General features: G+C 29.7%; 1 protein-coding gene and 1 long non-coding RNA gene across 2 annotated transcripts in view; both read left to right on the top strand.

Moving 5' to 3' along the window:
• Positions 1-6,133: 6,133 nt before the first annotated feature.
• The window catches only part of LOC112490597 (uncharacterized), a 36,761-nt gene continuing 26,240 nt past the window's right edge, over positions 6,134-16,654 (top strand). Inside the window, exon 1 of the long non-coding RNA XR_009638953.1 lies at positions 6,134-6,221. This is a non-coding gene — a long non-coding RNA (uncharacterized LOC112490597). The remainder of the gene's footprint in view (positions 6,222-16,654) is intronic.
• Positions 12,929-15,175, top strand: LOC107430882 (purine permease 1). Its single transcript, XM_016041755.4, has 2 exons — positions 12,929-13,730; positions 14,543-15,175. The coding sequence occupies exons 1-2, from the start codon at positions 13,008-13,010 to the stop codon at positions 14,885-14,887; spliced, it is 1,068 nt and encodes a 355-aa protein (XP_015897241.1). The 5' UTR covers positions 12,929-13,007; the 3' UTR covers positions 14,888-15,175.

Here is a 16,654-nt window from a genome sequence, read left to right as displayed (position 1 = left end):
TGAAAGCCATTAATATGCATGAATTTCTTGTGGAAGGTGGGAGTTTGAGGGGTACAGTTAAATCTCCAATCAAAAACATGCTCATGCAAAGTCTTCGATCTTGATCAATATCCTTGTGATCATTGTATTGCCGCTTGCAGAGATCGCAAAATTGCTCCTTATGGCATGTGTTCTCATTACTACACCGCAGATGCATTTCATGCAGCTTATGCTGAGTCCATTTACCTTTTGTTAGATGAAAAACAGTGGCATACCCCGGATGACGTGGCAAGTCGTATTGTTCTTCCACCAAGATGGACACGTAGGCGAGCCAGTAGGCCGAGGATGCAATGCATACCATCTGAAGGTGAAGATGTTATTGGACGTAGATGTAGCCGATGCGGTGGTGTTGGACATTATAGGTAGAGATGTACGAATCCATTGTCTTATGCTTCGAATTAGAAAGTTTTAAGTTAGTGTTATGGTTTAATATGTTTTAATAATTATTTCTTATATTGGATATAATATTTTCTACTCCACGGTGGAAGATTTATTAGCAATTTTTTTTTTTTAATTTAATCCCAAATGAAAAGAGGCTTTCTGGAGTTGATTTTAAATCTTTAGTTTACATATCATTTTATGAAATGTCCAAATGATTTTTAAAAAAAAAAACAAACATATATCATTTTTTCTTTTATTTAAAATGGTTATTGATTTTAAATGTCAATACATTTTTGTTAATTCCATCTTCAGCTTATATAATATTTGTTTCCACTCTCAACTTTTTTACCCCACTATTAACTTAAATAATCTATTCGAAATTGATTTTCCAAGTGGAGGAAATTAGTTTCTGATAGGAGTAAAAATTATTCAACGATTTCCGCTTGGAGGAAAAAATTTTTGCCTGGCAGAAATTTATCCAGAGGCTTCACTAGAGGAAATATTTTCCGACAAACGGAAAAGTTTTTAGAATTTGCAATTGAGCTCGTAAGACGTTTGTGCATAATGGAATTCTAATAAATAAACATGGCACATTTTTTATAAGATCAATTAGTTATCCTTACATCAATAATACATCGTTATCTTTGTTAAATGAACATTATAAGCCACCATAATCTTTACTATTAAAAGTCTAATATAATAAAGAATATGCATCTATAATCATGACAAAAGGAAAGAACAATGCATCACCACCCAGCTCATATGCTTAGTTCTTTGCTGTCAGCCTCATATGCATACTTCCTCCTAAAAAACTCCATGTCATCTTGTGTGAATGTCACTAGTAATCTAGCATGTAAAAACTCGATGGTCTTGAGTGTAAACATGCCACAGTCACCACTACAAAAAAACAATTATTATAACATATATTAGTATTATCAGAACCATATTCAATAGTTAATATTTATTCAACAAACATGTACGTATTAAGGGGCTTTACCCGTTACTTTTCTGAGGGGAATTTTGTGTCAATTCACATGTAAACTCATCAATGGAGTCTACAAGATTCGTCCGCTGCTCATAAAAGGATTTCAGTTATTTAGTTGCGCTTATTTAGTGGAATCAACAACTGTCAATACATTACAGGATTTCAATTAGCACAACAAATAAAGGAAGGCACATGTAACATCCCACATCGGTTGGAGAGGGGCACGAAGCGGTCTTTATAAGGCTGTGGATACCTCTCCCTTCAGGACTCGTTTTGAGAGCAAAACCTTGAGGCCAGGGGGGAGAGAGGGTGTGAACCCTGGGCCAAAGAGGACAATATCTTGATGCGGGTGGTCTGGGCTATTACAGCACATGAATAAATGTAACATTACACAATTTGGACATGTATATTGTACATGATTTACGCATTTCCATGGCTTCGACTCCTTCATTCGAATCCCTAATACATATTCTTGCATTGCATATGAGAATTGAAACTTAGATGGATTGGTGAGAAACTTTTCATAACACTGCTCAATGTATACCTAGAACAAAATAAATTATTAGTTATCCAAAATCACAATAACCACATATAGGACACCTGGCCTTCAAAACTTCTTTACTTAGAGAAAAATGTTTTCTGACAGGAGAAAAATGCTTTCCACTTGGAGGAAAAATTTTCCGACAAGCGAAAAATTATCCAGAAGCTTGAATTGAGCTACATATAAGGGGTTTGTGAAAAATGGAATTATAATAAATATGCCACATTTTGTAGATGGTTAATTAGATATCTTTACACCAAAACCCATCATTATCTTTGATAAATAAACATCAAAATAATCTAGCATTATCTTTACATTTAAAATGTTAATATAAGAAAAACAATGCATCTATAAACATAATGAAAGTAACAACAACAAAGAAGTAAAAATGATATTATGCTATTCATGAATTATCAACCTAAACTCATATGCTTAGTTCTTTGTTGTAAGCCTCATAACATACTTCCTCCTAAAGAACAAAATATTATCTTGTGTGAAACTCAATGGTAATTTAGCATATAAAAACTCCATGGACTTGAGCACAAAAATGAACAATAATATAATTATAACCATATTCAATAGTTAAAATTTAAGCAATAAACATGTAAGTGTTAAGGGGCTTTATCCATTGGTTTGCTGAGGGCAACTTTCTGCCAATGCACAGATAAACTCATCAACGGACTTTACAAAATCCGTCCTCTCTTTGTAGAAGTATGCAACCTGCAATAAATAAGGCAACATAACATAGGCATGTGGCATTGCTTCCTAAGGATAATCTATGGTTGTAACACATATTAAACATTATGGTTTCACATTCAAACCTCCCATTAAAATTCAACAAAAATGCAGCTTTTTATTATAGATAATTTCACATTCTAACCATGCAAGATAAATATTGTCGTCACACCGACAAAGGTTCTAACAAAAAGTTTTACAATGTTAACAACCTAGAATAGTATAAACTACATATTCATCTTCAGTATCAACTTTTAAGATAGTAGCACGATATTTCTTTTTATATCTATATGTTTAGCAAAATTTTCAGAATGCTTTCAACAAAATTTGAGAAAAGAAAAATGTTGATGGTAAAATAATATAGTTATTGCAGTACAAAGTCGTACTTAACTCTCTCATGAAACATTGATGAAAAAAAAAACATAAAATATGACCCAAAAAAAAAAACTAAATATAGGCTTTGCAGCATATTGTTTGAATTTATTTAGCATAATAAATAAGGCATTAATTATAATTAACAATGAGTTCTTCCTCTTACTTGACCAATCTATCAGTTTGAATGTTGATCATTTTCCATTTTAATCAGCAGTATATACCACCTCTAGTATCATCTGGGATTCCTTTTGGGCTCATAGTTACAGTCACCAAATTAAATAAGAAAATAGAAATTATATCTTATCAGTGCAAAGTGAGGCCAAACAATAAATCTTTTTTTTTTTTTAAATACATCTCATGTCAACTAAATCCAACAGAAATGCAATATTTGGATATACCAAAAGCAGAAGGCTTGTCATCAAGTGAATTATGACATAAAATACTCACTGAATTTTTGCAATTATATTTTTTTTTTAAAAATTAGAGGTTCTACTTTAAAAATTAAAATTAAAGTGTTTCCAAGTGATAAGATTGGAATTTTACAAATTGAAATTGAAAATTTGATAAATATTCAATTGTCTTTTCTGTTTTCATAAGCTAGGGAATATTTGCACTCCGATTTCTCTCGTATACTATAGGCCATGTATGCTAAATCTGAAGATGAAATTCACTTCTATTGTTAACGACAAAAGCATGATCTGGCCAAAATTAACAAAGACCAATAGGAGATAAAAAAATCAAAACATATATAACAAGCAATTTAGATTTAAAATAATGGTTAATAAATCTTATTTTTCATACATCCCCTGATCGATTACAATCACAAATTGCATTAAACATCACTTAAGTGGGTTCTCTGCCTACCGTAAATAATCATTCCATTGAACTTTACTCAAAAAATGATTGCAGAACTTTTGTCTTTAATCAGAACCAAAGTAAAAAATGTAAGCTTCATATTCATCCCCAATTAACACTTAAAAAATCTTAAAAATGAAAAGAATAGAAGAAGGTATTAAAAAAAATAGAAAAGAAAAATACTAACCTGCTGCAGGAAGAGTGCACAATGCAGACAAATCGGCCCCAATTAGCCCTTTTCAATACACATACTCAGTCGAAAGTAAATAAAATAAAACCTTTTAGCACTTAGACAATATTATTCTCAAAATCAAATAACCTATCAAAAAAGCAAAATAATGAATTTGCAATAAAAAAAATTTTAAATCTATTAAAAAAACGAAATGAAAGAGTTAGAAATTACAAAATTCAATAGGCAAAAAAGAAAGACAAGCAAATCATAATTTACCATTTCAATCTCCATTTTTTTTTTTCTTGAGGCTCTGTCTCTCCCTCTATTAGTAATATTTTCTGCATCTGATTAAGGCCCAGCAGATCAGCAACTATGGTGAAAGAAAATGAAAGAAAGAAACATGGTGAATGGCGACCGACCACCTTTTAATCGCTATCCTGTGTTTACTCCTTGGTAGCTTTCTATGGTTTTTGATTTTTTGAAGCCGCTTTTCCTTTTCCTCCATTGTCTTTATGATTTTTTAGGGATGAAAGGGGCTGGTGGCTGAAGAAGAACGGCGAGATTTCAGAAAAACCTTTTTGTAAATGTAAAAAGAATAAACAAAAAGCCTTTTAATTTTATTGTTTATCAATTTGGTCAGTAAGGACATTTTGGTACGAAAATGTAAAATGATAGCTATTATTTAATAAAATTAAAGTTTTTATTATTTATCAATTTTAGACTTTTAGGGTGGTTATTTTTCAAAAAAACCCTAATAATTTTGTAGGGCCTGTTCCCCTGGATTCTCTTCCAAGAATCCTTGCGTATTTTGCCGCCCAGGAGAATGGCCTCTTGGCCGACTCCCTTATGTAGGCTTTTGGGCCTTTGGGTGTTTTGGTTGTTTTTATAACCTTTGAACTAAAGCCCAAAAAAAAATTTGACAACAGTTCCGTTTTGGATGAGAGTGTCAAAGTTTGGCATTATCAACCTTTTTTTTTTTTTCTCTCTTTTGGGTAATATTGGCATCATCAACCTTGACACCATATGCCATTACCATTTTATGGCCATGGACCTTGGTTTTTCAAAAAGTGTAAATGTATATATATATATATATACATATATGTATATATTGTTTTTGAATGTGCTGAAAAAATTTAAAAGATGCCATTGTTAAATGCAGTGACTTTCATTGGAAAATGATTTTTTTTTTTTTCAATTGATCCATTAGAGAATTTATAATTTTAATAAATAAATTTCAAAACTTAAACTTAATTTTTAGTCTTTGCCATTAAAATGCTAATGTTATAATTTGATACTGAGATTGATATTTTACATTTAAAAAAAAATCATGCTAATACTAAATTTTAACTATGACGATGCTACGATGCTAAAATGATATTTGGCATTGCAAATGTTCTTTCCATACGAAAAAGGTGGAAATTATTTTTAAAAAAATGCAAAAGAGGGATTTATATGTTGACCAAAATCACTATACCGCCCAGCCCAATAGATAGTTAGCAAATTGGCCTAGGTTTTTAATGGGTTAGGGAGGTTCGAGGGGTCTATGATTTAAGTTTCTAATGGGATAAACTCAGCCCAAAAAAAAAAAAAGTTTCTATGGGCTTGGGAGGTTCAAGTAAATTTGAAACAAAATGATTTACACACTCTCTCGACTCTCACAATGAGTAATGCCCCGTAAATTCCAAACCGAACTTACAGCGCCTTGTAATGGTCATTCTCTTGTAATTGAGTTTGTGACTAAATACAAACATCAAATCTTTTATGTACCTTGTTGGTCATATTGTATACTCTCAGCTTTAAGAAAAATGAAATTGAACTGTCTATGAATTCATGATTTATAAGCATAAATCATATTTTACCCAATTTTTCATTCATCTAATAACTTATTTTATTTGTTTTCCCTATATTATATATTTTTTTGATCAGACTATATTATATATTTGCTTGAGTATATCCATGATTTTCCCATCAGATATTGATGGTGAAGTATTATTATTATTATTATTATTATTATTATTATCATCCTTTAGTAGCTCTAGACTTAGTAGCTCTAGACAACTTGCATGATGTGTATGAATAAATTCTATTTAGGCGGCTATGGCAGGAGAAGCAAAAAGATTTGGATTGGGGGAGACAAGGTACACTGTGATGCTTGTATGGACTGCAATATTCAGGCAAACTTTCTCCTTGGAATCAATAGGAGTTATCTTCTATGCCTCTTTCCTATCCGGTATCTTAATTGCAGTTCCACAATCAGTTACAGAGATATTGGTAGTTAATTTCTACAAGGAAAGTTTCAAACCAGAGAAGGGTGTTTTGCTTGTACTCTCTCTATTGGGATCTGCGTCATATTTGTTTGGTGAAATGAAGGAGAGCAAGAAGACAGCAAAACCCAGAAACAGAAATTACTCAAATTCTTGACCCATGATAGCAACATGAATTTCTTTGATATTTGCCATATAGGAGTCGGGATTGTGAATGTGCGATCATAGCTGTTACAACATCGTTGAGTTAATATTATAATGTAGGAAACTTATTCTGCTATTTGATACGGTTAAAGGAGCAATAAATTCCGGCTTGCATTCGTTGTCTATTTTTTATTTTACACTTTAATGCAATTAAGGGCTAAAAGACATATTTTTTACTGCAAGGCAAGCAAGTCTTATAGGGCGCTAATAATTCGCCAAACGCATCAGAATGGTGCCTACTTTATTGCAAAATATAAAATGATATAAAAGCCAATTAACCTTTATTACCAATTCCATTGTCAAGGCTTAGTTGCTTTACCACTTGTATAAAAAATTATATAAAAGCCAATTAACCTAAAATACCAATTCCACTGTCAAGGCTTAGTTGCTTCACAACTTGCATCCGTATCTCCAGTGTGTCATGGAATCCCATTCACACCACCTCTTATGGCCCACAATATCGTATTATATTACATTTTTACCATTTGATTAGTATGGTAATGCTTTACCAAAAAAAAAAAAAAAAAAAAAAAGAAAAAGCCATTTTCTTATCCTTCGGTGAAGTTAAACACCTAATATTGATTTTAATAACTTATTATGAATATTTATTTGCATTTTTTTTCAAATTAATTTTTATTTTCCGTTAAAACTGAAAGGCGATAACGCGAACATTTTTCAAAATATAATGCACTAATTCAATAATCGGTTAAATTAAACCATTTGAATTCAATTTACGAATCTCAAAAAAAAAAAAGTTCTCTAACTCGGATTCATATATACAATACCTAAAAAATTGTTAAAAAATAATAATTAAAAAAAAAATCCATAAGAAAAACTCTACAGGTGTTGAGTTGCTTGCCGTTATTTCAGCAATCAATTCAAGGAAACATAATAATAAGTGACTTTCTGAAAATAATTTGGCCAAGTGCTTGCATATAATATATATAGAGAGTAATGCTAAAATATTGGATAAATATTAACAAATGTCTACTAAATGATAAATATTAATAGTTTATTGCTTAATATATTATTATAATTTAATTATAAATAAGCAAATTTTTAAATGGATGTTTGAAAATCAATAAAATAATAATACATATCCCTTAGCATATATTTATTTGATATCTATAATATTATATATATATATATATATATAATCATTATTTATTCAGCAATGCCTAACACAATGCCTAACACATCATGTTGCCCCATAATCCATTGATTATATATAATATATAATCAAATTACATGTATTCAACATGTTAACAGCATAACTTCTTCAACATCGTCCAATGGTATAATGGAATATTCCACACTCTCTCTCTCTCTCTCTCTCTCTCTCTCTCTCTCTCTCTCTCTCTCCATATATATATATATATATATATGTATATGTCTCTGTGTGTGTCTCTCTCTCTCTCTCTCTCTCTCTCTCTCTCTCTCTCTCTCTCTCTCTCTCCATATATATATATATATATATGTATATGTCTCTGTGTGTGTGTGTGTGTGTGTGTGTAAGTTTGATCCGTAGGTTGGTTGGAAAATGATTGCCGCGTATCTGTTTAACCAGTGGCGTCCAAAGTCACACTTTTAATAATTACAATTGTGAATATAATGGTCATTTCAAGTGAAGTTACATATGTTTATTTTAATTCTAATAATAATAATAAATTTTTCTATTTCTGGTGCATATTTTAATTTAAGTAATTAGTATAAAAATTAAGCTATCTCTGAATTTAATTATTTAAATTGGTGTACGTTGGAAGTTATTTTAGTGAAGCATAAACACAATTTTGATGTGAAAAAACAACTTTTCCAAGAAAGGAAACTAAAGTGCATGACACAATGAATAAGTGTCTAGTCAAGTTATTCATACATTTTTAGCCTCACTAATGAAATTAATTATCTGGCAACTTACAAACTTATTTAATTTTTTACATAGATGGTAAATTGCCTGGAGTTTTCTTAGCAAAATAAAACAAAATTTAGACTTTTTACTCCCTTAAAGATCGGAGACAGATTTGGGTAATATGACTAATACTAATAATAATAATAATAATAAAAAGTTCCAAACATGTAATTCCTTACAAAGGGTGTATTTGGATGTATTTTTTGAGCTCTAATAAATGTTTTTAAAAGCAAAAATAAAAATAAAAATAAAAATAAAATACTTATCATCATGTGTGGCAAAAAATTAAAATTTGCTTTTTTGGCCCAAAAAAAAAAAAAAGCACAAAATGTGCTTCTAAAAGTAATATCAAAGTTGATACTCCTTCAAATTTTAAAATATGAAAATATCAAAAATAAATTTAATAGTGTTTTTCAATATACATAACTAAACATTTTACTACGAATTAATATAAATACTGTAAAAAATAAAAGTTTCCAAAAATAAATACTTATTAAAAGACATTTCCAAGCATGTCCAAAATAACATATTTTATGCTAAACAAAATAAGACAAAACGAAACAAAACTATTTACCAATGAAACAAAAGTTTTATTAATGCATTATGTGCATTAGCCACCAAGTAAAATATTTCTGAAATGCTCACTTAATTGGTGTAGCAAATAAACAAGGTTATTAAGGGGAAAAAATATTAATAAAAGAATATGAATTTACATAATGGTTTTATTATATTTTTGACATTTACAAAAGTATTTCTCTATTCCAGTCTTTTGAAACCATAACTTCCAAAGTGTAATTTATATAATGATTTTATTAGTAAATGATAAGAGTATTTTATCAATATATAAACTTTAAAATACAATATTTACATGATCTCAGTCCATATATTGATACTATTCATTTTATCCCCTTTTCCTTTGCCTTTTCCTTTTCCTTTTCCTTTTCTTAAACAAAAGGAATATAAATAATTATAATTATGTTATCCGCATATGTTTGAAAATCTATTCAAGACAGTGTAAAATGGTCCTAATATTGGTGCAACAGTTTAGTAATATTTTCTTCTGAAAAGTATGAATATGTTTGATATTGTGGGGTTAAATTTGAACAATCATGACACATTTAAGTAATCTTGACCTTTGTTTGTTTGTGACTTGTAAGAATCGAAAGTCTAATTATTATTAATATAAATATATATATATATATAATTATTCTAAAAAAATACATATACAATTATTTTTATGAGAATATGCTATATTTTTATGGGAATCACTTTCATCGGGACTCATTCTCTTGGTATTCTTGTCGCGAGTGAATGGAAGTAACCCTCCAACTGTCCAACATTAGGATATTCAATCGGTACTGAGACTTTTATTACCCAAAAAAAATGGGTACTGAGACTTTCTTTAACTTTAGATTTGCACACTCTTAATAAATTATTATTATTATGAATGAAGGTGCATTGGGATATGCATTAATGCAAATCTTTCCTTTTCCTTGCTAACTTACAAAAAATAAAAAATAAAAAAATTATTTCGCTCAATTGAAATTAGCTAGGGTGGCAACTCCAGCAAAAAGTGATATTGATATCGACAAATTTATTAATTGTATCAAAATTATTTAACTTTAATTAACTCTTCCATGCCTAATATTTAGCATCCCTAACTCAAATAATACAACAATAAAAGTAAACACCAAAATTAGCAAGAAAGACAAATTTCACCTGTTAAGTAAATAAATAAAAAAAATTAATTCAACAGCAAAATGAGTCAAAGATTTTTCCTAACAATATTATTAAATTATATTATTGTATTTTAGTATATTGTCCAACAAACAGCCAGCCGTATACCAACAAAACGACACATCTGATGTCAAAATAAAAGGTTTTGGACTTGTACCCAAGACCTTTGAAAGGTCGTTGGCAATCGAATGGTGGGTCTCTCGGTCTTTCCCACCTTTTTTTTTTTTTTTTTTTTTTTTTTTTTTTTTTTGCTGAATGATCTTTCCCACCGTTATTATGCATATTTTTCCACCTTCAATACCAAAATGCGTTCGATATATTATCTCTTTATTATTTTCTATAACCAAAAAAAAAATAAAAAAATCTCTATTGCTTGTATCCATTTTTTCTTTGGACATTGCTAGCTCTTAATTCAACCTTGTTGACAGCTCTTAATTCAACTTTGTTGACTTTTTAGTGTGAAAGTCTACTGAAACAGCATATAATTCAAAACACGGGTAATATATGAACCTATTTTATTGTTAAAAATAAAGTTTGAGTTTAAATAAATAATACTAATAATCACTAAATTTTATTTTATTTTTACAAATTAATATAGCTCAAGATAATACATATACAACTATATAAAATTCAGATTTTCAATATTTGAATTAATGTTAAAATGCCATTCTTTAGCATACAGATCAAATCAAGAACCGAGGTTTAAAACTATAATAGAATTGGTTTTTCTTAAATATAATTTTAATATATTGTTAAATTTATATTTTATTATTTTTTAATTATAAATTTTATTTTTTATTGTGATCTAAAAACTATAAAAGAATATCTAATATTAAAAATTAAAATCATGTTGATGTAAGCATAATTATGTGTGTGTGTGTGTCTCTCTCTCTCTCTCTCTATATATATATATACACAAAAATGTATAGTAAAAAACATTCTACATTTGTTTGCAAAGTTATTTGCCGATATTGTAAATGATGTATCAAGATATTAAATGTGAAAAAATAATATAATCTAAAAATAAATAAATAAATCATTTTAATAGATAAGTAAAATTTAATATAAAATAACAAAATATTGTCCTATTATTTTTTTATTGCTTATTTATTTGAGTAGATATCGTCAAATTATTTATAATAAATTGTTAGTAGTTAAAATCTATTTTAAAAACATGGATTATCAATATCCCTAAATTTTTATTGTTTGTACAAGTTACCCCTTACCTTTATATTTGGCATTTTACCTTTAACTTTTAGGAATAATGTTACAAAAGAAAAAAAAAATGTTAACCTCATTTATTTTCGAATGTTAAAAGTTACGTGTCATGCATGTGCTCAATCCCATTTTGGCTTTAAAATTCAAGGATAAATTAGGTGTAAGTTACCTAATTCTATTTCTCATCACTAAGATCCGATTTTTTCATCAGTCTTCTAGAGTGGTCATAAAGGAATTTCTTCTCGGCATCAATTTCACGCTTAAGTTCAGGGACAATGGCATTGTTGCCCAGTTAAGAGTAGAAGAGAGTTCCTGTCAAATTCTCCGTCACCACTCTCACTGAAGCACCTATAAGACCAAGTATTTTCGTGCGAGAGAGAAGGAGATGGATAGGCATTTACACTGGCTGCATTTTTGTGATTTAATTAGTGAATTTGTGCGTAGCATGCTAATGGAATGCTAAGCAAGTAATATTAAAGGCTTCTACGATCCAAAAGCCTTCAAGGATTCAAACTACAGAGATTGGTTTTGCTCTATATACGCTAAAAGAATGGATCTGAATCTGGTCCATTTATGATATTGATATGATGGACATATAAACTGTATCTTTCATAAAAATATTTTATTAATTAAGCTTTCTATAGATTATTTAGATTACATTGGTTGTATAAACGAAGGATCTTAACACTTAAAAAAAAAAAAAAACTTCTTTTTTGTTTTCTTACACCTAATGTATGATGAAATTGTTTTTTCCATAGTCTTTTTCTTAATAATTAGGTTTTAAATGATTTACCTAATTTATCATTCAATTTTGAGACGAAAAGGAAACACACGTGGTACATGCCTTTTTACATTAAGAAATAAATGATGGTAAAATTTTGTCTTATGGGACATTTAGTCTTCAAAATTAGGGGTAAAACTAACAAATGTAAAAATTAATGGATAAGTTACAAAAGAGGCAAAAATTTAAGAGAAAATGTTGTTAAAAACTCTAAAAAAATCAATAATTCTAAAACATCACCTGTAGGAGATGGAAAGTAATATAACTCTATTTAATTGATACTTATAGATTATTACTTATCCATGTAAAAATCTACTTATCCATGTTTAACTTATTATCTTTTAAACCAATAACATATTGATATAACTTGTGTTCACATACTTTCAAATAAATAAATAAAAGAAAAAAAAATGATAAATTAATTATTAAAATTTAATACAAACAAAAATTATTGACAATAAGATAAATCATTCAGAAGAAGAAGCAACAAAAGGAATAGAACAAGAATACAGTTAGCTGAATTGATAAAAACTATATTTTTTTTATTTTTTTCTATTCAGATTCGAACATGTAATAAATCAACAAAACAAAAGGACTAGAACCCTTTGATATCCAATAACCAAAAAGGGCCCCACAACCTTATTTGTTATTTATTATTATTATTATTATTATTTTTTTTTTTTTTTTTTTAGCTCTCTTTGTTTTAATTTTAAAAGTCTTGGACCATTCACTCAATTATTTAATCAAACACAATTCTCACATTCACAGTCAGTCACAAACCTTGCAACCGAAAAAAAGATAACCAGAACCAGCCATGGAATTGGAAGATCAAAGCAACACCAAAACGAAGAAAGCTCTTCTAATTCTCAACTGTATCCTTCTATCCATCGGAAACTGTGGCGGCCCACTAATCATGCGCCTCTATTACATCCACGGCGGCAAACGCATTTGGCTTTCCAGCTGGCTTGAAACCGGTGGCTGGCCGATCATGCTCATCCCCATCACCGTCAATTACTTTCGCCGCCGGAAAACCGCCTCCGCGACTGAAGGCACCACCAAATTCTTCCAGATAAAACTTCCCCTGTTCTTGGCCTCTGCTCTCATCGGCCTTATGACCGGCTTCGACGACTACCTTTACGCCTACGGCCTCGCTCGGCTTCCTGTTTCGACCTCGGCTTTGATAATAGCTTCTCAGCTGGCTTTCACGGCCGGTTTCGCTTACCTTCTGGTGAGGCAGAAATTCACGTCGTATTCGGTAAACGCCATCGTTTTGCTGACGGTTGGAGGGGCAGTTCTGGCTTTGCATACGAGTGGGGATCGTCCCAAGGGCGAATCCAATAAGGAATATGTAATGGGGTTTTTGTTTACGGTCGGAGCTTCTGCTCTGTACGGATTCGTGTTGCCGTTGATGGAGTTGACGTACAAGAAGTCAAGGCAGAGTATCACTTATTCTTTGGTTTTGGAGATTCAGATGGTTATGTCTCTTTTTGCTACCATTTTCTGCACCGTCGGGATGTTGATTAACAAAGACTTTCAGGTAAAACCCCCAAAAAAAAAAAAAAAAAAAAAAAAAAAAAGGGAATTTAGTTCTCACTCGTTGATATATTCCAACTAATTATTATTACTATTTTTTCTCCTCGATTTCGGAGCCCAGAATTTTTTTTTTCTTTTTTTTAATTTTTGATTCTTTAATTTATTATGAAGTTGTGATAAATGATAAAGAAGATATAATTTAAAATTATTGATATGAAAAGGTTCCAAACAAGAAATCGTTTTATTTTTTGAAAAAAAGTTTACTTAATTTCTTATTGGAGCTTTACTATAAGCATAGTTTAAAAGTAATGATATAAAAAAATTTCAATAGGAAATCACTTTTTTTTTTTTTTTTTTTTGAAGAAACCACTTAATTTCTTGTTGGACCTTATTGTAGCATGAGCTTGGATTCTCATTATTATCTAACTTTTTCATTAATTTGTTATTTTCATTCAATTGTTTTTTCTAATTTAAATATATACATATTCCAATTTTTCTATATTTTTCCCCTCTTTGGAAATAATATATATATATATATAGAGAGAGAGAGAGAGAGAGAGAGAAAGCAGGCCTTACAGTATGGAATGAATTGTAAAAAACAAAAATAAAAATAAAAACCTTGGGAGTCTCAATATTATTAAGTTTTATGCAAAAACCAATGGTTTTAATCTATTTTTTCTTATATTCTTCGGGAAAAGGGAGAGATCAAGAATTCCTTTGCAAAAGTTAAAAAAGAGTGACAGAGCATCAAAATAATTCTCTGCACAATTTATATAACATGTTTAATATGTGTATGAAAATTTTCTATTCATGTAGGCTATTCCAAGAGAAGCAAGAAAGTTCGAGCTTGGGGAAACTATGTATTATGTGTTGCTTGTAGTGACCGGCATCACATGGCAAACTTTCTTTTTGGGAGCAATAGGAATCATATTCTGTGCCTCATCTTTGCTATCAGCCATTGTAATTGCTGTTCTACTACCAGTAACAGAGATATTAGCTGTTATATTCTACAGTGAAAGCTTCAAAGCTGAGAAAGGTGTTTCTCTTGTGCTCTCTCTTTGGGGATTTGTCTCATATTTCTACGGTGACATTAAACGTGCCAAGAAAAAGAAGCCGCAAAACCCAGAAACAGAAATTCCCACTCCAATTGCTGGTCCATGATGGGCAAAGATTATGTTTAATTTTCTTATTTTAAAGATGATTTAACATGTTTGACAGTGGTTTTTATCACTGGTTTGCCCCCACAATAATTTGTGGTTTAGCCTGTTGTACCATTGGTGTAGAATCTGTAATATTAATAGGGATATTGTCCTGCTATATTAAAAGAGTGAAAGGGCAAGGGAAAAAAAAACAAAAGCCGCTAATGTGGCTTTACGTAGTTTAGATTCATGATTTGGAATATGAATATATGTTTAATAAAATTTTAATGATTGATCTTGTTTGTCCCAATATCTCTTCCTTATTTCAAACTGTCAACTTTCGTTTTATGTTTTTATGCTTTTTTCATGTTACATATTAAATACCGGCCACTAAAATTCGACCAAAATGTTTTTGAACTCTTAAAGTTGCTTTCGATAGCCTTTGATTTTTTTTGCTTTTTTTTTTTTTGTTTTTTTTTTGTTTTTTTTTTGTTTTTTTTTTGTTTTTTGGTTGGGGATAAGTAAGTTGCTTTCGACAGTTGTGAACAGTGCTTGCTGATAAACTGGTAGATATCAAAGGATCATTCAAATTATAGTTGGACTTGCCGTTTCAGCTTTTTCAATGATTAATGCCCATGATGGTAATACCGTAAAATATCGTACAAACTAAAGGTTATTAGACATTGACCCCAATATTGGTTAAATTTCTTATCATACTTTTCTTTTTCAAATTTATTAATTAGATTGTTTTATCTTTTTAAGGTTTAACAATATAGTAGAAGAACTAACAAATTAACATTTATAACAAAGATTACTCTTTTTCTTTTACTTTAAGAATTTTATTATTTATCATCATTATTTGAAACGATAAAAATATTTCATTTATTTTTTGTTACAAAATTTTAAAAATAAATATTTAAATAGTAATTATTTAAATTATTATTTAACAAACATATTTTATTGATAATTATTTATCAATAATAATAAATAGTATTTTTTTTCTTTCAATTCTAATTACCAATTTGATACCGTACATTGGATAAATTGTAATCATAACTTTACAATATTATTCCCTTAAACAACAAATGTATAAAGTCTAATGTTTTTTCATTTTTTTTCCCTATATATGACCAAGATATTGTGAAAAATACTCACGACGAAACAACACACACACTTTCAAAAAACAACAGGAAAAAAAGGGTGGCCACAGGATAAGCCTCATGATTCTCCCTAGGAAAGTTTTTGAATAGAGATAAACTTCAATCAGTAAGTCCGACAAATAGCTGCTACATGTGCGTTTGATGATAACTGCAAATGTGAAAATGATTATGTCTTGGGGATACAACAGTAGGTCTTTTTTGGATACAACAGCAGTTTCGTTGGATGTAATAATTGTAGATAAATAAAATTAGTTTAAAGGTTACCATGAAATAATTGCTTCTGGACGCAAGTAGAGCATATGTTGTCGGAACAAAAAGATATTTATAATTTGTAAAAACAAGTTGTGTGCGTCGATTTTCCCTACTTTATCTGTTGCTATCAATAGTCAATATTATTAATTGGTGTTCTAATATCTTTTTGGAGTTGTGGCGGTAGATAGTTGCAGTTGCAGATTCAAATCCATGTCCGGACTTGATTTTTTCCACCTGGTATAGGCTTCCCAATCTGGCTTCAATAGAAACCCTAAGCTAAGAGCATTTCATTTTAAAGTCACATGCCACTGCAATAATACGATAATAATTCTCTATTTTGGTTTTCTGTTTTTTTTTTTTTTTTTTAACTGCAAGTT

The sequence above is a fragment of the Ziziphus jujuba genome, chromosome 5, assembly GCF_031755915.1.
Source record: "Ziziphus jujuba cultivar Dongzao chromosome 5, ASM3175591v1".
In the NCBI taxonomy this organism is placed as follows: domain Eukaryota; kingdom Viridiplantae; phylum Streptophyta; class Magnoliopsida; order Rosales; family Rhamnaceae; genus Ziziphus; species Ziziphus jujuba.
This window is presented reverse-complemented; position numbering and strand designations above follow the sequence as displayed.

Excerpts from the sequence above, each read along its gene's own strand:
- LOC107430882 (XM_016041755.4), top strand. The coding sequence starts at position 13,008 with ATGGAATTGGAAGATCAAAGCAACACCAAAACGAAGAAAGCTCTTCTA. Across the intron at positions 13,731-14,542 it reads TGATTAACAAAGACTTTCAG|GCTATTCCAAGAGAAGCAAG; the intron begins GTAAAACCCCCA and ends CTATTCATGTAG.